The sequence below is a fragment of the Phragmites australis genome, chromosome 6, assembly GCF_958298935.1.
Source record: "Phragmites australis chromosome 6, lpPhrAust1.1, whole genome shotgun sequence".
NCBI lineage: Eukaryota > Viridiplantae > Streptophyta > Magnoliopsida > Poales > Poaceae > Phragmites > Phragmites australis.
Window position 1 is genome coordinate 17564063 of NC_084926.1, and position 23008 is coordinate 17587070.

The 23008-nt window shown below is 43.0% G+C and overlaps 3 protein-coding genes across 8 annotated transcripts; 1 reads left to right on the forward strand and 2 right to left on the reverse strand.

Moving 5' to 3' along the window:
• Positions 1 to 512: 512 nt before the first annotated feature.
• Positions 513 to 1866, reverse strand: LOC133923034 (uncharacterized). The gene is made up of 2 exons (XM_062368501.1): positions 1622 to 1866; positions 513 to 1014 (listed from the first exon to the last, which is right to left on the reverse strand). Exons 1-2 carry the CDS (start codon positions 1864 to 1866, stop codon positions 513 to 515), a joined length of 747 nt encoding a protein of 248 aa, XP_062224485.1.
• A 1430-nt stretch (positions 1867 to 3296) lies between these two features.
• Positions 3297 to 5757, forward strand: LOC133922007 (V-type proton ATPase 16 kDa proteolipid subunit-like). Its single transcript, XM_062367146.1, has 2 exons — positions 3297 to 3796; positions 5381 to 5757. The coding sequence occupies exons 1-2, from the start codon at positions 3429 to 3431 to the stop codon at positions 5511 to 5513; spliced, it is 501 nt and encodes a 166-aa protein (XP_062223130.1). The 5' UTR covers positions 3297 to 3428; the 3' UTR covers positions 5514 to 5757.
• A 1448-nt stretch (positions 5758 to 7205) lies between these two features.
• LOC133922008 (uncharacterized) lies at positions 7206 to 12028 on the reverse strand. 6 transcript variants are annotated; one of them, XM_062367149.1, is made up of 5 exons: positions 11680 to 12026; positions 9559 to 11586; positions 9090 to 9267; positions 8922 to 8970; positions 7206 to 7498 (listed from the first exon to the last, which is right to left on the reverse strand). In XM_062367149.1, the coding sequence occupies exons 2-5, from the start codon at positions 11532 to 11534 to the stop codon at positions 7446 to 7448; spliced, it is 2256 nt and encodes a 751-aa protein (XP_062223133.1). In that variant the 5' UTR covers positions 11535 to 11586; positions 11680 to 12026; the 3' UTR covers positions 7206 to 7445. The 6 variants fall into 6 exon arrangements, with proteins under 6 accessions (XP_062223133.1, XP_062223135.1, XP_062223131.1 ...); XM_062367148.1 differs by lacking the exon at positions 7206 to 7498 and adding an exon at positions 8538 to 8769 and having other exon boundaries at positions 11680 to 12027; XM_062367150.1 differs by lacking the exon at positions 7206 to 7498 and adding an exon at positions 8672 to 8780 and having other exon boundaries at positions 11680 to 12027.
• Positions 12029 to 23008: the final 10980 nt, after the last annotated feature.

Below are 23008 nucleotides of genomic sequence, written 5' to 3' on the forward strand. Positions count from 1 at the left end.
GAAGGAGCAGCTGGAGGTTATGCGGCTCCAAGCCACTGTCCGAATGAATGACCAAGACGAAAGAATTATGAAGGTTGATTTGGACAGTGTTTCGGGACCCCTGCGTGAGTATTATAGGAAGCGCCAGGAAGACATAACGGCGCGGTGGAAGCTCCTGGAGGACCGAGCGTAGCACGGATGAACTAGTCAAGCATTTGTTATTTCGACTATAATATTGATGGACATGTGTGTGTGATGCTACTGTGCAACATTTGGAACATTTAACTTTGCTTTGTAATATTTGTCACGTTCAAGTACTTTCATTGAGGACTGCAATAGTGGTTCTTGTATTGATTCGTAGGTACATTGCACACGGTGCCTGCGTAGTAGTAGCATTACAAACCAAAGTACATGCCAAATCCGACCCTACTGGGAACATAAAACCAAAGTACATGCCAAATCCGACCCTATTGGGAACATAAAACTAAACTACATGCTTGAAACTAGCTTACGGAATACATACTTTCTGAATTCTACCGTGCTCCATGAATACTCCAAAGGTGCTCCACAAGGTCAGCACGCAATTGGCGGTGCACTGCACGGTTGCGGATAGCTTGAATTGTTTCGACATAATGCAGGACACCTTCGTCACCACTTCGATGGACTTGAGTTGGTTCCCCCATGAAGTCGAACACCTGCACTGGGGAAGCGATACCACGCTCGTCCTCAATTACCATGTTGTGCATAATAACATAGGCGGTCATGATATTGTACAATGTAGACTGATCCCATACTCTAGCCGGTCCGTGAACAATAGCAAACCTAGCTTGCAACACACCAAATGCACGTTCGACATCCTTGCGGAGAGCAGCTTGCATCGCGGAGAAATGGATGCTCTTGTTGCCTCGTGGAGCAGGAATTGCCTTCACTATGGTCGCCCATTCGGGGTATATGCCATCGCCGAGGTAGTATCCCATGTCGTACCTGTTACCATTTATGCTGTATGACACAGGTGGGGCACTCCCATCGATAAGCCTAGTAAATAAGTTAGAGCGGTGCAATACGTTTATATCGTTAAGACTCCCAGGCATGCCAAAAAAAGCATGCCAAATCCATAAGTCATACGACGCAACCGCCTCCAAAACTATAGAAGGCTTGCGAGTATGGCCTATGTACGCGCCATGCCACGCTTTTGGACAGTTCTTCCATACCCAATGCATGCAATCGATGCTCCCGAGCATCCCGAGAAACCCACGGCGCTCGCCTTCTGCCAGGAGACGGGCGGTGTCAGTTTCATTGGGAGCCCGGAGATATTCTTCTCCGAACACCTCCACAATAGCTTGCACATATTTCCGTAATGCCATCATCGCTGTGCTCGCCCCTATCCGCACGTACTCGTCAACTGCAGCGGAACTAACTCCGTATGCTAGTTGCCGTATGGCCGCTGTCATTTTTTTGCAACGGGCTAAGGCCGAGCTTCCCCGTTGCATCCCTTCGCCGCCTGAACCAGGTGTCATGCTCCTCCACAACGGCCGCAATACACAAGAACAACCGCCGCGACATACGAAACCTGGGTGCGTGAACATACATGACTCAGTGTACACAAGGAAGGTTACGGCTTCCATTACAAAATCGCACTTACCTCCGACGAAACAGGATATCACCGTACACAGGGTTGTCGGCGAAGTAGTCGTTGTACAGCCTAGCAGCACCTTCACGGTGTTGCCAGTCTATAACCGCATGGCCGGGCATGGACCCACGCTGCCTGCTACGACGCGTAGCTCCTGCTTCTTCCTCCTCGATGGCAATAAGCACAAACAGCTCGTCCTCCTCGTCACTCGAATCCGAGGAGAACATCATCATTTCCTCCGAATCTGAGGAGTTCATCTTCTATTTGGAAAACGAGGAACTAGTTTGAGTCCCCTTTGAGGATGGCGGCCCTTTTATAGTGCTACAAATCTTCCATGCGAATCCACACTTCAATAGCTTCCATTGCAAGCCGCTTGCAAAGTCCAATTCCTTCCACCACAAACCGTCTACCCAGTCAACACTCTAATCCCGTACTGCATACGCCCGTACATTCACCGTATAAAAGCATTCATCATAAAAATAAGGATTCCGTAACAAATATATTAAAATATTCAATGTCTGTTGGGGAAGGAAATGCTGTTGGAGTGCAGGATCCTGAAGGGAATGAATCTGGGAAGGGAATCCTGCTGGGAAGGGATTTTGGAGTGGGAAGGGAAGGAAACGGTTGGGGTTGGTCTTACGGTGGTTATTGGCATTTTTTTGGTCCAGACATTATAGTTAGGTTGAAGAGTCATTTTAGGATCATACAATAAAACCTTTCGAGAATAGTAAAGATACCCATAACAATTATATTTTATAGCACAACACAACAGAAACAATGCAACCACATATCGGTCCTCAGAGAATTGGATCGCTAATCGATTTGAAGGGCTAATTCGAGTCTGTCAGCATTATTTCCTATCGATGATTTATAATTGTGTTGCATTCAAGTTTTGTTAACAATTGTATTAGCATTTATTGACGATGGCGCACATTATTTGTACAACCAAATCATGGTCAGCTACATGCACTCGAAAGTGGTGACCTCACTTGTCTCAAGCTACCTCTGTCTGAACTATTGTATCTTTCAACTTAGAGTCGGCCAAACGAACAAATAGTTTAGAGCTGTTGTCTTTCAGTAGCAGGAGAACAACTTCTTTCAATTTTAACCCGTGCTCTCACGTCATTTGCCATGTATATATAGGACACTCCTATAGCACGCTACTCCACCGAAAACTTAACTGTCGATGTCTTCTGTGAGGGAGCAGTTCTTTACTATCTTTGAACCAAACTATATATATAGGGAAATGATGCGACGCCCATCCCAGTAGGCATCTAGTGGCAAAGTATGAGCAAAGAAGACACTGATGCACCACTTCATTATATATATAATAACAATTCAATTTTCAAACAATACACTATAAAATAGCATTGTAATTTTCTTAGGATCCTAATGCATATGCACCATGATCCACGAACCTAACGTCGGGCACCAATGAATCAAAAACTTCATGTATATGCACTAGATGCATTGACAACTTTACCAAGCATTTGTCTCGTCAAAGAAGCAAGTCAAAGGAAAGAAAAAAAAAAGTTTGCCAAGCAGTTCAGGGCTTTAGGCAATCAGGGGGACTTAAAAAAAAAAGAAAAGAAAAAGAAAAGGCAGCCAGGGGTGAAATGGTCATTCTATCGCTCGTGGCTGGTCCGGTCGCCGTCTCCTCCGAGTCCTCGACTCCTCCCCATCCCACCATCTCCATTCTGCCTCTTTTTTTAATTTTTTTTAAAAAACACCAACCCCACGGAGACACCGGCCTCTTCTCGATCGAACGCCTAGGGTTTCATCAGAAAAAACAGAGGTCCGGAGAACCCAATCCCTGGCCATGGCCGCGTCCACCTTCAGCGGCGATGAGACGGCGCCCTTCTTCGGGTTCCTGGGCGCGGCGGCGGCGCTGGTATTCTCGTGCATGGGCGCCGCGTACGGTACGGCCAAGAGCGGCGTCGGTGTGGCGTCGATGGGAGTGATGCGGCCGGAGCTGGTCATGAAGTCGATCGTGCCCGTGGTCATGGCTGGAGTGCTCGGCATCTACGGCCTCATCATCGCCGTCATCATCAGCACCGGGATCAACCCCAAGGCCAAGCCCTACTTCCTCTTCGATGGATACGCCCACCTCTCCTCCGGCCTCGCCTGCGGCCTCGCTGGGCTCGCCGCTGGAATGGCCATCGGCATTGTTGGCGACGCCGGCGTCAGGTCAACCCCGATCCCAAATCCACCCTTCCAAAGGAGCAATTATTTTTGTTATTTTAGTGCATTTTGGTTCATCCGTTCGTGTGGTGAAATTGATCAGAAAGCCGTATCTTAGTCCTACTGAATGTGCTGTTCGTTTGGGTGCTGGTAGAATTTCACTCTTCTTTGCTCCCTTTGGATGATCAGTTAAACAAATCGAGCTGGGTTTGTATAGATTAACAGGCTTACTGCCCACTTCCCAGCTGTGTTTGGAGGCAAATGGGGTTGCTTAAGTGGCGTGATACTGAGCAAGTGGATTATCTAGGAGCTTTCCAGTATGTCACGTACGTGTAGGGGTTATAGACTTATGAATCCGCTGTAGAACTGTTTGTTTCAGAAATAAGGAGGTTCTTTTTTTTCCGGTACATTTACAATATGTACTGTGACACAATGGAATGGTATTTCATTTAGATGGATTGTAGTAAAATTATATAGGACTCGGAATCGTGGAGTACCACACGCTATAGCACTGATATCAATGTATGACATAAGAAGCCGGCGACCTGAATGTTTATTTCTTTTTATGTCACTGCACCATAGCCTAGCCATGGGGTTTATTCAGACCCTTTTGCTCTGGATGATATGATCTGAATGTTTCTCTCTTTTTTAGCTGAACCATAGAAAAGTAAGGCAATATAATACATGCATGGTGACATGGCATTTGTTGTGCCAAAAGGATATATAAGCTTTGGGGATGCACAAGTCATTTCTGCACCTATGCATCTTAGACATGGCAAAAGTAATTCGATGCATATCCAGTATGTATTCATCACAAAACTAACGAGGATTCATCCCCATGAGAAACCTTGACGCTCACTCTAGATGCATATCATATAATAGGTACAAATCCACTTTATTAAACACACCCTGAGTTGAGACTTGGCCTAAATTTTATTGACCTTTTTGTTACATGGCTGTCCTTATCACAGTTGGTTGTATTTATCCATGTTGTACTGATTCTGTCTATTTATCAGACATTTATTTGTTTGCTGGTAACCAATCATCTCAATAAGATGACTTCCAACCCTCCATAACTAAAATATGCTACAATTGCTCGCATTTGACTTCTTGACTTTGTTGTTATTCAGACACAATTTCAACCACTCTAGATACTGCTATACTTTTTCTTTTTCATTTTATGCACTGATGTTCCTAGTACTTCAATCAAACTCATGAACATGCATCCAATAGAGCATATCTATCACTAAGTAGTAAGTTCCCACTATTATGATTATATTTCTCTTACTAGAATCTGATGATCATTAAGTTTAATTTTTGACTGCACAAACACATGATTGATCATGGACCGACATACTTTATAATTTGCATTAACAAAGTATTGGTTGTGCTCACTTGCTTCTGAAGAAAGAAAAATCATGCAGAAAGATTGTCAGTGATTACATTTGCAACCATTTAAACTGGTTAAAAAAACTTTAGATAAACACTTAATACTGTTTTGGTAATTCTGTTTCTAGGAATGTCAAGCGAGAAAATTGAGTCTTACACTTTCCTTAATGCTTGTTTTAATTCTGGCTCCTTTGTTCTCAGGGCAAATGCTCAGCAACCAAAACTGTTCGTGGGTATGATCCTCATCCTCATCTTTGCTGAGGCGCTTGCACTCTACGGCCTCATCGTCGGCATCATCTTGTCCTCTCGTGCTGGTCAATCCCGAGCAGACTAGATATCTGGCTATAATGCCTGTACCACTTGTCTTTATCATGTATCTGATGGCATATCAAAGTTCTTTGATGTATCTTTATGGTTCATTGCTGTTGTTCAGACATTATGCTTTGTTTTGCCACATCTTGATAATGTTACAATCTACTTATAACTTGTTGGCGCACTCCTGGCAACATGGTTGCTTGGAATTGGAAACATGGCATCGAGGATTTGGTGAATAAGGAATTTCTACTGGATATCTGTTATCATATGGGTATCAGCATTATTGGGGGAAAATAAACCAGTCTGAGGATAATGGTTAAAGATCACCATTCTAGGTCTCTCCGGGGTCTTGATCTTCGAACCCTCTGTTAAAAGCTCGATCTCCGATATCATCAGATTCTTTCATGTTACCCTTTTACACCTACGAAGCCTTCTCTTGGTTCCGTCGGCTCGACTCCTCGAAGCCTCCCAAAGCACGATCTTCCGAAGCCTTGCTCCTTCGAAGCTTTGGCCTCTTGAAGCCCCGGCCCTCTGGGGTTTCGCTTCTTAAAGCCTTCACCTCCGGGTTTTATGCCTCTCGAGGTCCCCGCCTCGGGCTGATCGGGTCGCCTTCCCGAAGGCAGTGGGGTGAGTCAGCAGGTCTTAGAAAAGATCTCCCGGAAGGGAAGCACTGGTTGTGCTTTGCCTGCAAGGAAGTGATCGGCATTAAAGGCCTAGGCTAATGGACGTCACTCTGACACCTCACCGTGATGAAGTCTATCTTGACACCCCTAACAGTGCGGCGCCGGGTCGCAATCGGAGACCGGCTCGCCCCCTTCAGGGGTAGGCACCACGATAATTACCACGGTGGATATTTATCTCCCCGATAGGATAGAAGGTAGTTATCCAGGATAAGACTCAGTAATTTAGTCGGATCCAAAATATTTGTACATTATGATAACTTGTATATCAAGCTACGTATGATCCTATAAATAGGGTGCCATGATCCTCTGGGCAGGGACGAACATAGCGGGAAAGAACAAGCAAGACAGCTAACGCTGTGATACTCCTCCTAAAGTGATACATTTTTCTATCATCAATATATTCGTGGTGTTCTTTCCTCTCAAACTTCATCTCTAAGCTTTAGTCTCCTTCTAAAAAAACTCTCGTCGTACTTACTAGAGCAAGATAAATTCTTGCACCAACAAACATCTCATGTTAACAATGGTAGAGGATTGCAATTTTTCTGGTGTACTTATATGTTGGAAACGCTTGTGCTGTCAACTTATCCTGTAGTGTAAGATTGTTTGATTAAAGAACAAGATAAGCTATGTTGCCACTTGCCACTAGATTGCACGGTTTTCTCCAGTATCATTCCAGTAGAAAAACCCAGTTGTCATACTAAAAAAAATGCCCTTCTCTCTGGTGCAAGATTGCTAATTTAACATTAAAAAAACTCGTTGCTCATTGTCTTCAAATACTGGTAAACTGAAACATACAGTTTCCATCTTGACCAATATCAGGTAGCAACTCACGGGAACACGCAAACGCTGAACGCCGCTATCAGAGCTACAAAGGCTACAGTCACTGTAGCCTTTTAGGCCTCACAATCTCGCTGACATTATGTTTACGGCCCATTTATGACAAACGGCGGTCCATCCGCTAAATACCCATCGTAAGCCCACAGCATAGCTCAGTTCACATCATGTTCACACATAGAATACACAGAAGTACAAAACCAATGAAGGTATAATTGCAGAACACTATCATACTCTATCAAGAACCTGAACAAATAGTAGCACCCTCGGATCAGTAACACCGTCAAACTGGTATCAATGCCTAGAGTTTCTCTACCCTTACATTATGATGAATACAACATTTCTGTTGAGACAGCGCGCAATGTACTTATTCTCGCATGTACTACACTACTCATTTGTTTGTCAGATTTATGAACTTTGCCTTCATCAGTGGACTAGAAGAATTTGTCGAAGTCCTGAGCTGGCTGCCCCCACACGTCCATGAAACCTGGAACCATAAAGAAAAAGAGATGCTTCAGCTCCGGAAGGAAACTTACTTAAGATATCATCCAACAAGGTACCATCCAGCAAACTCTGGCTGTCAACGAGCCGAATGAGCCCAGTGCCCAGGCTTGGCTCGACACAAACTTGAGCCGAGCTCGAGTGAGCCTGGTTTGGCCCTAGAGCCTGGGTTCGAGCTCAGCTTGATCCGAACTCAGTCAGGCTTGAGCTCAGCTTGATCCGAACTCAGTCAGGCTCGAGTCAGCTCGATCCGAACTCAGTCAGGCTCGAGCTCAGCTCTTGGAAGCTCGTTGCCCCAATTTACATAAGCAAACACAGCAACACAGGTATCTCAGATCGAGTTCATAAAACAAACACAAATATTTTCGGATTCCAGTTCACATGAGTGAATGGAAGCACAGAGTAACAAATATAGGGGGTTATGCAAGCGATGAGTGAGGCTTCTCCACTGTGGAAAGTGTACAGAGGGTGGACCAGCTAGGCTTCGAAAATGAAGGCTCGCCTTCGGTGATTAAAAGAGCTACTGGGCCTGGACCCCCGGGCGATGCTATGAGAGATCTCACCTCTTTCTTGTAGTTGAGGGGGTTTGCCCATGTACTGAATACTTGCTCAGTTAGATGAGATCAGTGACCACAGGAAACACAATTTTGCCACAAATTTCTAGGCAGACTGGACATATAGCATAATGATTCTTCAAAGTTCCACAATGTCAACGTATAAATATGTGGATGAGTAACTACCAAATAGTGTATTTGAATATAGCATTACTACAGACTGAGATTTTGCCCTCCATATTGTACAGACAAGCTTGCTGACTAATGAAGGAATAACGTAATGTATTTGAAAGTATTGTGTAACCTAATATTCTTTTAAAGACTTGTTTTTCTCATTTTCTAAGTTCACAGGAGTTACATTTATATTCATCAATTGTCTATATCTTTTCCAAGTACATAATCGAGTAGAAATATGGCACAGGACATGTGAGCAAAGTTGTTTGATCATGTTCCATTCCATTTCCTAAATGGAACAAAAGAGGTTGCATTCAGTTTTGCATCCAGAGTTCGGTCAATATAGGTCATTCCAGCTATTCCAGCGCGAAGGAAACCGGGAAAGCAGACAGCTATAACAGCTTTTTCGTTCTTGGCATATAGACCGACATGGCCCTTCCATCCACAATTCACACAGTGCAAGTCATCAGCCTTGTGCTTAGATATTGCACCAAGAATCCACATTTGTTTGACTGAAAGGTAGGGACATCTAAAACATGACTGCACATGTAAGTGTTATGAAAAGTTTAAGTACCGTGCAACCTTCTTTCAAAATTAATCCAGTGATAAGCACCACCAACGTTGACAACTGAGTTCGGAATTCAAAGTAGCAGTACAGGGAAAACAGACAAGTGGACTTACCAAAATCAGTGAGGGACCCATATATTGGATCATCCATGACAGTAACACCCTGAAAAAAGAAAGAAAAGAAACATCAATACATTATCCACGCAAGAAATGCAGTAATTATTCACTGCGACTTTACTACAGGCCTGCACGTGTAAACTATGAAGTACCAGAGGGCCTCACCTCTGAGTTATTGGCAGCTATGCCAGCATGAAGATCTGATTGCATTGGTGGGTAGCATGGTATATGAGCACCGAGGAAATCGGAAAATGCAAGATTGTAACCATCTTGAATACCAAGAACATCCGCATGTATGCCAGGGTGCATCATGTTATCCATGCTAGAGCATATCATCTCATTTCTGATTGAAAAGCACGTTGTATTTATATTTAATTAGAAAGGCCATCATGCAGAAAATTTTACAAACAGCATATTGATGTGCTAATGCTAACGCAACAACATATTGGTATGGACCAAGTGACAGGCCTCTTGGCACATGGGGAAAATATCAGAGAGCAATACAGAATTACGGAGATCATTTTCAAGACTGCCAAGATTTCCTATGTCATGCAAAAATGGTAGCAACAAGAAAATAGAAACCCATTGGATCAGCATGCAAGACTAGAAAATAATTGAAGTAGAAGCAACTCACTTTGATTTCGAAGAGCCAAAGCCACCAACTTCGATCGGTGTGTCACATTCTATATCAATTACTTGAACATCCTTATTCTCTAATGGAAGGTGGCATATATCATCTGTAGCACTGGCATTGGCACCTGCAGTGGTTTCAGGGCCTTCATGCTGTTTTTTATGTGAATCTATGGAAAATCCAGTTGCAGACGCTGTATTATCATGTATTGCAGCAACCTCTTTACCACCAACTAGGTCAAGATAAGATACTTTGAATGAGCTAGATTGGTCCATCTTTCCTTCTTCCAATTCGATGGCAGCTTCAGCCCCAACATTAGGACATAGTTCAGAACAAACTATTTCCCTTTGATCAGACATTTTGATCAAGTCGACATCTTGTGGCAGCATATCAATATCACAGGTCTGTGTTCCTTCCTTAAATTGCAACTTTAAGTTATTCTCGTGAGAAGACATTGTCTGAGACAAGTCAGTTTCCTGCATCAAGCTGTCCTTGTGAGAAACTGTCAATGGAGATAATTCAGTTTCTTTAATAAAGCTATCCTTGTGAGAAGCTGTTAAGGGAGACAAGCCGGTTTCTTGCATCAAGCTATCCTTGTGAGAAACCTTCAACGGAGATGGATCGGTTTCTTCCATATATTCCTGGACCACATGTGCATCACCCTTCTCTTCTTTCATATTTTCAGTCACAACTGATGTTCCAATTTCTTGAAGAAGCATTGGTTCCATTGGTTCATCACAGACAACACTAGAGTTAGTGTTTTCCTGGCAGGTTTGATCTTCTCTATTTTCTGACTGGATGTTAGTCAAAGAGCTCTCCTCTGCAGATCCATCTATTACCATCTGAGAAGCTTGTCCAGAAGAAACTAGATCAACTGTTTCAGCTACTGAAGTTTCTCCTGGGATAGGTGCTGTATTTTTGTGTGCACGCACTGACCTGGGCCTTGTTGGAGCTCTTGCAAAATCACAATAGTCAAGCCAATTCCTCATATCATCACACATATTGTTCTGCACATTTGTGACCTCAAGATCAAAAGTATTATGATCCAAAGCAGCCTCATCCAAAACTTTTTCATCATCAGCTTTCTCTTCGGGAATCTTACCACCTGGTAAATGCATTGGCTCCAACTCCACACCAGTAGAAGCATTAGTAGCATCAGTATTTATCGCTTGTTCCACTACCTCTGATTCTGAATTCAACACCTTGCTATCGCCATCCACCTCACCCTCCTCGTTCTCACCCTGCACCTCAGGCACAGCATCAGCATCCTTCTGAACATCTTCAACGGAGCTCACAGCCTTCGACCTAGTATCGTCTATGTCCAACTCCCCAACAGCCTTCGCTGTCAACGGCATCTCCTCCCTCACCGCCTCTGTAACACTACTCCTCACCTCAACACTCCCCCGACTCCCTCGCAGCTCCCTCCGAAACCCAGGAGCCTCATCTTCATCCTCATCCTCCTCATAGAGCCGGCCATTTGAAAATGCCCTTCCCCTCTCCTTCTCCCTGTCCCTACTTGAATCCGAATACCCCCTCCTGTACTCCCCATACTTCCTCTTCCCTCTGTCATTGTAGCTACCACTGCTGTAATCATCTCTACTGCTCGTACTACTACTAGTGCCATTGGTCCGCCTAGGCCGGGCGCTAGGGTTGTTGCTGTACTCGTCATCGTACCTCCTCCGACCGTAGAACGCGGGGGGCTCCTGCTGCTGAAGCTGCGGCGGCGGCGGAGGAAGAGAAGGAGCGGCCCACGCGCCGGCGCTGCCGGCGCTGCGCTGCAGGGCGGCCGGCGGGAGCACACCCTGGGAGACCAGGTACTCGGCCGCGAGGCGACCGGCCTCCATGAGCACCTCGTACTTATGCTGCGGCGGCCGAGGAGGAGGAGCGTATAGCTGCTTGTGGCCGCGGGGGTACCCCGCGCCACCGCCGCGGCCGAACGGCGGCGGCGGCAGCAGGCGGCTGCGGTGGTTGTACTGCATCGCAAAGGTGACGCCTTTCTCCGCGGATTCCACGAGGAAATCACCGAAAATTCTGAGGCAAACACCAAAAAGAAAAGGTTACAATTTCTGCAACTTTATCTCGCGGCGGGGAATCGGAAACCCTAAAATGAGGGCAAGAACTCACGAGTCACGATTCAACGGCCAATCTTGCCATCGAATTGGAGCAATCCACCAGCCGGAGGCAGCAATCACCACACGCTAATTCAGTTCTTGTTTCTACCTACGATTCTACCCTCTGTTCTTCGTTCGACCGATGCGGAGACGGAAAAAAGAATTAGGGAAAAATCGGAACAATTTTCGTACTAGATTACAAGGATGCGATGGTGCAGCTCGCAATTCTAATTTCTACGGCAAGAATTTGCTGCCTGGTAATTAATAAAAGGAGGGCGAAATAAATTAATGGTTGCTGCTTTTGGTGGGTCGGAGGATCAGTTTCGAGTGCGCGCGTGAATGCGCACGTGGATCAAAGTGGCTCTATCTGCTGCTGGGGTGAGTGGGTGGGTCATGGGAATGACTTGTGGGGTCCAGGCGTGTGGGGCTAGGCTGTCATTGAGTTGACACGTTTGGAAGTGGTTAACTGGCAGTAGCTGGAGACATGGCATATACTACCTCCGTTTTTATTTATTTATCATCAATAATTTGCTATAACAATTTTAATTTTATGTTCTTTAAAAAAATTATAAACACTAAATTTTCATATCATTAGATTTATCATGAAATATACTTAATTAGTATTATATATTTTAAAGTATTTATAATTTTTTTAAAAAATGTAGATCAAAATTATTATAGTAAATTATTGGTGATAAGTAAATGAAAATGGAGATAAGTAGCCGACAGTGTCTGCCACGTGGGCCGTCCACTCACGTTCTTTTTCATTGATGGAAAATGACATGCAACATGGAGTTACAATTACAATGGTGCCCGTAAAGAAAAGCAAAATTACCAAAGTTATATAAAGCGAACCAGATTTGCCGTTCGATCGGAAAAACATGGAACTGGTTGGACTAGTAACTTGACACCTTGGCAGGGACTGATAAAATTGAAAATTATAGGTGAGCGACTGTATTTTCCTATAAATTACAAGTGACGTAAGTAAAGGTGTAGAGTTTTGTGTTATTTGAAGTGGTGATCAATCCAAGTGTTCACGGGCCCAAATGGGTCGTGCCAAATAGATTGGCATGAGCCCTAACCTAAGCGCATGACTCAATACTAAGTATGTCTAAAGTAGCACGACGTATCAGGCCATGAGGCCCACACGACAGGGAACAATAACCTAATCATATCTAGACAGATCGTGTGTAATGAGATGTGCCACCATCGTGCCTGACTAGCTGTGCCGTGCTATCCATTGGTAAGCACTAATCAACTCCACCAACATTAAAAATAATAGAAGTCTGACCATATATGAGGCTTATTTTTGAGAGAGCACCAATAATACATGTAGCTCGCCAGCAGGAGTCATCATTTGCCCATTGGAGGGTGTTTGTGTGTAGCCATTGTCGAGGGACCTTGACATCGAATTCATCGAGGGAAAAGGCTGAAGATTAACTTGATGATCTGATTGAATTGATAGCCCTTATTTGTAAGGGATTACACCGTTGGATGCGTACTAAACAAACCTTGGCTTGATTATGCACATATTAATATTCAGAAAAGAAAATAATTGGTCACCTGCATAAAAAATGGGATGCCAGTTTACCTAACTCGCTCGCTGAATTTTGTTCAATTTTGAGTTTGGACATCTTTGGCAGTAAGATTATACGTAAGGAAGTCACCAACATTTGACTGGTTATTATGCAGATGCAGAGCTTTATGTTTCTTACAATATTGTACCCATTAGTAGATAAATGTATGCATGCATGTTGTAATTATAGCAACATCATTGCCAAGTTGGAAGGTATTGCAATGCTAATGTGCATGTAGTTACTTTAGTGACCAATAATTTCAGTTTTCCTAATCTCGCACTATAGATGTAGAAGAAAATGGGGTGTTATATTATCTTCCTCAACTTACATGTACAAACTCAGGTAGTACAGTTCCTCGTAGAAACATCTCGACACCAATACCAAGCTGTTATTCTGAAGAACCAGATAAAGAAAATATGCAAATTAAATGTAAGGTACACATACGTTACAACTAGTACAATACATTGCACGAGATGCCCATGTTCCGTCTTGTGCTTTCACTGAAGGTTTTATCTATTCTGTACTTCTTGTATGTACATTACAACAACCTATCGATCAATCACTCGCTACTGGAAAAAACATTTTTACATACGGTTTGAAAATCCTGTACGGAACAGTTTTTCGAACTGTCTGTGAAAAAAAGCCTACATAAATCAGATTTATACAGAGAGATTTTAAACCATATGTACAAAACTTTTATACATATAACTTCAATCACTAGCCGTCTGTACTATAAAATATCACAGACGACTCGGAGTCACGAGCCGTCTATAATATAGTAATAGTATAGATGACTCTAAACAAGAGCTATCTATACTATGTAATATCACAGACGACTCAAAATTTTGAGTCGTCTGTGATATAATAACAGTATAGACGGCTCATTATCGGAGTCGTCTGTACTATGGGACAATACAAACGATTCTAATTTTGAGCCGTCTGTACTATATAACAGATGCTGTTATAAAAAGCATTTGTACAACGGTTGTATTCCTAAAAACATATGTATTGTCATATATATAGTACAAAATCCATATATTACTAAATGTAATTGACATATCAACAACAAAATACACACAACAGTACATTATACACACAAGAGATCATTTGCATTCAAATCCCATACACTTTGTAGATCGAACATCTTCATTCAATATCACAAAGTCAATATTACAAAGCCTCGCAACATTACGAAGTCACACATATACAGAAGTAAAATGTCAATATTACAAAGGCTCACAACATTTGCAAAGCATTATTCATTATTCATTCTTGAGTTAATCCTGTGCCTAACAATATATAAACCAACAAATTAACTTTAGCACACTGGATTAAAAGGAAGTAAAAAGTTCATTTGCTTCATTTTCTATATCATTAGTCATAAAAGTATAATACATCAATAGACCATAAGATGCAAGAATTTTCAATATATTAAAATGACCAGCTTATGATGAGATTAAAAACCTTAGCTCCTAAAGTTTTCAGATCATAAAATTCACCGGTCTCTTTTACGATCTCCGCAAGTATGAAATGGATGAGCCGTTTTTAATATACATTAGACTATCCTTCACGAGATTACCTGTAGGAAATTTATACGTCTGTAGAAGAAATTTTAAATAGTTAGGCACAACGATGAAAAATATATTTTAATATACTATAATTACACTAACCGGCGAATATACTGATGGACTAGAGCCAATGATTTTCAACATATACTGGGCAACATAAATCCCACAGAGGTTAGTACCCTACGGCTCTTGTGATAATGCAGAAATTTGTGTACGATACATTTATTCTATAGAATGCATATTATAATGGTAAATTGATGTGCGACGGAGGAATTATTACCAGGAACTTATGTTGGTAGATCACCGAGGGTTTATCTCTCCGTACAATCCCACCCATCAAAACATACTTCGTGAACGCCCTTGTCAACAAATCCAATGGTCTCGGTAGTTGAACGGTAGAAGAATAAGATCCTTCGATCCACAGAGAGTGATCATGGCCTCCGCGACGTATTTCTCGATCTCCCTCGGAGACCAAGTGATCGTTGACCTACATACGACCTATGGGTCGAGGAATCCGATTCTCGAATTCTCTCTCTTGGCTTCTTGAATCATAAGTCTACGCATAAGAGTAATGTAGATGAATGAGCGTATCAATGACTTAGGTGTTTCATTAAGCATAGACAACGATTAATAACACTTACAGTGTCCAGCATCTCAATAGACCGACGTCCAGCTTGTCAAGACGGTAGAGGAGGAATAAATCTTCGAAGGTCACGAGGAAGGTTCCAACTAGTTGCAGAAAATGTTGTCGTTAGTACTTGATGCTGAAACAAGGAGAAAGATGTTTCTCCTCATGGAACCTCTTCATATATAGATCGTGCAGAATCATACTTGCACAGCCTAATTGCTCTAACGCTTTCTTGCTCAGTAACAATTGGCCTGCCATGTAGGTGTTTGATAGAGGTTCTTCTTCCACCTCCTTCTTGTCCTTCTGTTTGCTGGCCTTATGCTTTCCAGGAGGTACCATTTTGGTGGACTATTGGCCAACTTTGCTGGACAATTTTTGTTGCTCATGTGGAACAGAAGGAGATTTGACCTTTGGCGGAGCACGACGAAAAGAGAAGTCATTGTCGTCACGTACTGGAGATAGAGGCCGCGGAGGCGATGGAGGGGCAACCAGTGTTATGAACTTCTTCGGCCACTGGATGAAGGAGTGGATGGCCTCCCCAAGTGTTCTGATGTCGTCCGCTGAGGGAATAGGAACTGGGAGGGATGTGCAATTTCCGTATACCATGTCCATTGACACGCTAGAGTAACCAGGCTGCAGTGGGACTCCGTGATTGTCTGATCCCTGCCACATGGGAACGTCAAGCCCGTGCCAACCTCAATGATGTTATCAGAGCCAATAGTGATGGGCAGTACAAGCTTGCACTTGGTGGCCACCTCTATGTTGTCGATGGGGTATCTCTCACTAAGGATCTCTTTTGGAATGTCGTCACTGGGGGAGGGGGGTCTCTTTCAAATCCGCCGATAGGGAAGTCATGTTGATCGAGCATGTTACCTGGATTGTTATCTAGTGTAGATGCGCAGCTGCTCCTATGCCGAGCCGATGGAGATTCAAGTGTCGTGGCTGCATTCTGCTACCTCATTGCCCGTACTCACTCGTCGACCCGTTGTTCCATCCTTTTTGCAAGCATATCCATATGTTCTGTCATCCTTGGTTCAACCTCAGTGACAATCTGCATTCTCATCCGTTCACACTCGGCTGCTACGCATTCAGCTTTGTTTCTCCTTCGGCTCTTATATGAATCGACGTTGTCAGGGAATCCCAACTTCCATTGAACGAAAACACCTATGCCACGCATGTGACTTGGGTGCTCTTTGTTCCCTAGAGCCAAGGTTAGTATGTCTTTTTTCCTGAGATGGCTGGAATGATCCTTGTGTGGATTCTTCCGAAAGTTGCGGGATCCTTTGAGGCACTTCCTCGATTTCTGGCTTCCTGAAGGTGACGAAACCATCAGCTGAGCATACGGCCCTTCCTTAGAACCAGTTCTGGGCACGCCTCTTCGGGATATGGAAAATGGTGTGGAGCGGTTCTTCCGAGCTGCTTGCTCATCCTCCTTGTCCCAGTCCAACTATGGTGGCGCATGAACACTGTTTTGTGCGAGTGGGGCAGCCACATACTCGCGATACCATCTAAGCAATGAGGGCACGCCGTGTCTACTTGTTTACTCTGGCTCGAAAGGTTATGTAGTGTAGGCAAATCATTGATCGTGTAGAACAGCAGTGCGTGTAGCGTGAAATTCTCCCTTTTGTACGCATCTATACTTGCGCTTCTTCATTCCGCAATGTTTTTAGATCTTTCACCAATGGTTTTAGGTATACATCAGTATCATTCCCAGGTTGTTTCAGGCCTTGGATAAGGAGCGACATCATCAAATACTCCTGCTTCATACACAGCCTAGGAGGTAGGTTGTAAATACTGAGAACAGCTGGCCAAGTGCTGTGCCTGCTGCTCATGTTCCCAAAAGGATTCATCCCATCCGTGCTCAAAGCAAACCTTATATTCCTCGATTCTGCACCAAAGTCATCGAAGATCGTGTCGATGTTTCTTCACTAGGGAGAATCGGTAGGGTGCCTTAGCTTTCCATCTTACTTGCGGCCCTCCGGATGCCAGCACAACAATTTGGCCTCTTTTTGATTCACAAACAAACGCTTAAGATGTGAAATTATAGTCAGATACCGCACCACCGTAGTAGGAATTCCTTTCTTCACCTCGCCATCATCTGGTCGACTCTTACGCTTGTATCGAGATGATTTGCACACTGGACATGAATGCATGTCTGATAGATCTTTACGGTAGAGGATACAGTTGTTCGGACATGCATGTATCCTTTCTACTTCCATCCTCAACAGACAAAGAACCTGCTTTGCCTCTTATGTGCTTTTGGATAGCTCGTTTCCATCTGGAAGCATGTTCGATAAGAGTTCTAATAGCGTTGTGAAACTCTTATCCGACCAACCATCGCTTGCTTTCAATTTAAGCAGTTCAAGCACAGATGACAACTTTGTGTATTCCGGTTTGATCCAAGGAACAATGGCTTCTTCAAATCCTCGATCAAGCATATGGATTTGTTAAAGTCTCTCTGAGTACTCAAGTTCACATCTGCATCACACAACATCTGATCCAACCTATCATCGTCGCCTGTAGCACCACAATCATCATCATCTGCACCAAATTCATCGTCATCTTCTCTTGTTACTTTGACGATACCAACATATTTATGTAACACATTCTGTTCTTCACCATGTTTGGTCCATTATGTGTAGTCCGATTTGAAGCCTCTGATAATCAAGTGTGCTTGGATCTGTAAGGCTGCATTTTGTCTAAGAAAGGATATTTCGTTTCTACAATCACAACAAGGACAATATATAAATTTAACACCCTTCTCAAATCAATTCTCATCGGCAGCTACCAGAAAAGTCGTTGTAGCAAACATGGCCCTCTTAGGGCATGTATGCGATTTTGGTGATTAATGACAATATAGTTAATGAAACTAACATGTTTGTCAAATATATGCTTTAGTAGGTCTCATAGATGCAACAAAAGAGAAGTCAATGAAGCTGGAACAAAGAGAGAAATGGATTTAACTTGTTTCATGAATTTATGATATGATCAAATAGGATGGATTTATGTACTATCATGTAGAGCACTTCACAAGCTTTCTATAGAGCCCAAGATCATCAAAATCGGAGTTCAGAGCGAAAAGTTATGCCCAAAATATATAATGTTGTTTTGCTGAAATTAGCCTCATCGGATGATCTATTGCTCATAACAAAAATAGTTCGGTGCTACACCGGATAGTTTGGTGCTCACGGAGAAAAATGGTCCGGTGTTCAAAAAATTTTGCACCAAAGTCTATATACCTCACCGGATGATCCGGTGTTCACAAAAATGAACTCACCGGACTATTTTTTAGAGAGGTTGCAAAATGGCTCGGTTGACACCGTATGCACACCGGATGTTCTGATGTTCACAATGAAAAATACTACGGTGTTCACAAAAATGACAGTGGAGTTCCAACGGCTAGTTTTTAGAGAGTACACATTGGATAGTCCGGTGCTTGTAATGTTGCACACGCCGAACCATCCGGTGAGTACAAAAAGAATGTGACCGTTGGAGCAACGACTAGTTCATAGAGTTGAGCCTATTTATACCCCTCCACTCAGTCATTTGAAGGTGCTGGAGTCCAAAGAAACCCTTGTACACCTAATAAGATATACAAGCTATCCAAGAACATAAAGTGTTCATTCAAGGAGATTAAGTACACCATTAGTGAGTGATTAGTGCTTATAGGCCTAGAGAGAAGAGTTGCTAGGTGCTACAACCTAGAGTGTGGATCAAGGAGTGATCCAAAAGTGTACCGAGAGGTACGACGGTGCCTTGGAGTCTTTGTGATTCACCGGTAACTTGTTTACCCACCGACTTGGTGTGGAGCGGCGACAAGAGGATTGTGCGGGGACGTGGAGGCCCTTGTCTTTGTGATTAAAGCTCTGAAGTGAAGACGGCGTACAAGTGACCGGAAAAGAGGTTAATGGTGAGACCTCGACTTGGTGGCTTGGTGGCTCATTGTGCTTGAGGCCTTGTTTTGGTGACTTGGTATCTCAAGAGCCGTGATTGGAAGAGACTTGGCGACTGGAAATATATCTTTTGTGGAGCTCCAACGTGTACTAGGGGTGACTTGTGTGCCACCGATACCACGGGATAAAAATCCCTTGTGCCGAGTTTGTCTCTCTACCTCATTTACGTTTTCGCATTTACATTCTTGCAATTTACCTTGCAATCCTTATGAGCGGTATAAGTAGACACACTAGATAAGCCTACAACATATTTAGATAGAAATTGAGATAGACTTATCTTGTGAAAGTTTTGGAGCCAATAGTTTTAAGTGTCCTAGTTAACCCCCCCCCCTCTTAGGACGTCCTCGATTCCCTTCAATGGGTATCAGAGCTTCGTGCTCTTCAATTGGGCTTAACCACCTAGAGTTGTGACGTCTGGGGTTGAGATGGATTCCCATAGTTCTCTACTTTTCGATGGCACAAATTTCTCACGTTGAAAAATTCTAATGACTTGTTATTTGCAAGCTAAAGATTTAGATGTTTGGAGAAATATCATGTGCTTGTTACTAAGCTCAATGACATCAAGCAACTACCCTATGAAAGTGCTAATGACATGTACTCACGTTTGAATATTCTTGTCAACGAGATCAATGGGCTAGGTTTGATGCCAATTGAGATGATCAAGTAGTGAGAAGAATACTTCAAGCTCTTCTTCCGAAGTACAAGTTGATAGTCTCCATCATCTACGACAACAACGACATAAAGAGGATGACTCCAAGTCAAGTGCTCGGCAAGATCACCGCCCATGAGATGACTATGAACATTGGGGTGGAAGCTTCTTCCTCATCCAAAGCCAAGAATCTTGCTCTCACAAGTAAGAAAGCTCCATGCCCACACATGAAGGCAGAGATGAGGAGGCAAAAGCAAGAGTCAAGCTCAAGTGAAGAAGATGATGGTGATGAAGATAAAGAGAGCGACAAAGAGGATGATCAAAACACATCAAGTGAAGCAGAAATTGATCCCAAGATGGCCAAGCTTTTCTCAAAATTGGAGAAGAATATGAAGAGGATCAATGCCAAGGTTGATCATCAAATCTCCATACAAGACTTGGTCAAAATAATTGATCATATCAAGATGGAGAAAAAGACCAAGAACAAGAGGGAGACAAGGGGAAGAGCTAAAGCATTTGCAAGCATAGGAAGATGGGTGAGTGATGATGAAGAGTCAAGCTCAAGTGATGAAAGCCTCACCATCTTCCCCTCCAAGAGAAGATCTTCCTTAAGGTCATCATCACACAAGTCGTCATGCATGCCATATCACAAGTGCCTTATGGTCAAAGGTATGAAAAGCGATGTAAGTGATGATGAATCCGATGAGAATTCACCCTCATATGATGAACTCTTTTATTTGATCAATAAGAAACAAAGGGCCCTTAAGAAATAATCTAAAGAGCTTAAGAAATTTAATGTACTTAATGACATCCATGTTACCTTTTTTTCTAATTATGAACAATTATTGTGGAAATTCAATTTGCTAGACAAGGAGCGTAAAGAGCTTAAGGTTAAATTTGAGTGCATTGAATCTCAAACTAAGGTCTCTTTGAAGCAATCTACCTCTCTATTTAATTTCAGTCTTAAGGTAGATGCTTCCACTTCTTGTGATGATTTAATTGATTTATCTAGTTCACCCCTTTGCAATGAGATTTGTGTTGAGAATGTTGTTACAGAATCATCTAACAACCTCATTGCACAAGTGAATGATGAGCTTAAGCAAGAAGTGGAGAAGCTCAAGAAGGACTTGGAAATATTAAACGGCAAAGAACGTGTTCAATCTTCTCAAGATAACCGTGCTATCATAGTGAAGAAGCTTGCAGAGAGGTCAACCGTGACATGCTTTAAATGCCATCAAGAAGGTCATAAGTCCTTCCAATGCAAGCAAGTTAAGAAGGAGACTAAGTAGAAGAAGAAAATGATAAACCTCTCCAGAAAGACCTCCAATATCTACACCAAGCCCAACTACAAGAACAAGATCAAGAGCAACCACTACAAACTCAAAAAGAAGAACAATGGTAAAGTGGTTGCACATATGGTTGGAAGAAAGGATCAGGGCGAACCAATTTAGGTACCAAGGAAGTCATCACCAACATGAAAAGACCCAATCAGTTTTGGTTTCAAAGAAGACTTAAAGTCCATAGGTCTTTGGGGATTCGGAGACTTGGCACACAAGATTAAGTGAAAATTCAAGCAAAAAAGCCAAGTATACGAGATTGGGTGCACTGATGAAGATCGTGATCATTATATACCCAAATCCCCATCCAAAGGTGAAAGGTACTAGATATAAAATATTTTCAATTGGTATCTTTGCCTTGCTTAGGATTGCATGTGCTTAATTCAATTTATTGCAATGCCTAGTGTAAGTTTTCATATGGTAGGTTGCTTGTGTTTCTATCTTTGTTATGAGCAACCTACATGGTTTATTAGTAATAGGATCCTTTTATGGCACTAGTTTTTCAAGTGGTATTCTTTTATGTGCCATGAGTCCAATCTATATGGTACCTTCCCCTTTGTTATCAATAACAAGTGTATATGTCTAACAAATATTTAACACTTGTATGCACACATTTAGGGGGAGTATATCCTATGTGTTATGATCTTGAGACTAACATGTGTTTTAAGTGATATCTTTTGTAGTCTCATGGAGCAATCTACAAGTCCTCGGAGGTATGCAATGCTTAAGCGCTTCAATTTGTATCATTGTCATTTCATTCGTACATTTAAGCTACCTCCATGCATAATATGGCTTAAACTTCCTAACTTGTCATATTGTCTAGCTGTGCATATGTTTTACTCTCATCATAAATATGCACATATATAGGGGGAGTTTAGATCATATTATGTGAGTTTCTTAAATTGTGATCCATTGCTCATTATCCTCAATTGGTATCCACATAATCCTTTAAATTGCATTCCTACAAGTGGTATTGTCGGAGGGTGAACTCCTCAAGCAGGGATCCAGAGAGACCCCCTTTGAGATTCGGCCGGGGGATGATTCTGAATTTATTTTGCGGGTGAAATAAATGGGCATAAATGTGATGCAGGTGGAATGGAATGATCGGATGCAGAAGTAATAAATGCACAGGAGGTCTTTTAGATAGGTTCGGGCCGCACTGAGCGTAACACCCTACTCCTGTGTATATGCTATAAATGCTCTGAGAATGTCTCTCAAAGATGTTGCTGGTTACAAGAATATTTGTCTAGCCTAGAGCTTCAGGCTCCTTGTTCTTCGGTGATCTGAGCTTCTGTGCTTCAACTTGTCCTGGCGGTTGCTCCGTGTCAATCGGGGTCCTCTCCTCGGTTCCCCTTCTCCAGGGAGCCTGCCCTGCCTTAAATACTCACCGGGCGGTAGCGTGCCCAGAAAGGGAGGGCGCGAGTTCCAAGGCGCCATAAATGGAAAGTAACCATCATGGGCTGCTACGCGAAGTGACGGGGAGGGTTGAAAACGCGCCCTCGTCCGGTTTGGTTCGTCATCATGTCATTCTGCAACGGACGCCGAGGAGAGGGCCCACCGGGCAGCCACTGAACAACCCGGTGTGCCCGCTCGGTCTTGTACACCTGACACAGCAGGGTGGCAGGCGGGG

Excerpts from the sequence above, each read along its gene's own strand:
- LOC133922008 (XM_062367147.1), bottom strand. The coding sequence starts at position 11,534 with ATGCAGTACAACCACCGCAGCCGCCTGCTGCCGCCGCCGCCGTTCGGC. Across the intron at positions 8,971-9,558 it reads TTTGGCTCTTCGAAATCAAA|GGTGTTACTGTCATGGATGA; the intron begins GTGAGTTGCTTC and ends TTCTTTTTTCAG. Across the intron at positions 8,781-8,921 it reads TGGGTCCCTCACTGATTTTG|TCATGTTTTAGATGTCCCTA; the intron begins GTAAGTCCACTT and ends TTACATGTGCAG.
- LOC133922007 (XM_062367146.1), top strand. The coding sequence starts at position 3,429 with ATGGCCGCGTCCACCTTCAGCGGCGATGAGACGGCGCCCTTCTTCGGG. Across the intron at positions 3,797-5,380 it reads GTTGGCGACGCCGGCGTCAG|GGCAAATGCTCAGCAACCAA; the intron begins GTCAACCCCGAT and ends CTTTGTTCTCAG.
- LOC133923034 (XM_062368501.1), bottom strand. The coding sequence starts at position 1,866 with ATGAACTCCTCAGATTCGGAGGAAATGATGATGTTCTCCTCGGATTCG. Across the intron at positions 1,015-1,621 it reads GATATCCTGTTTCGTCGGAG|GCTTATCGATGGGAGTGCCC; the intron begins GTAAGTGCGATT and ends CTTATTTACTAG.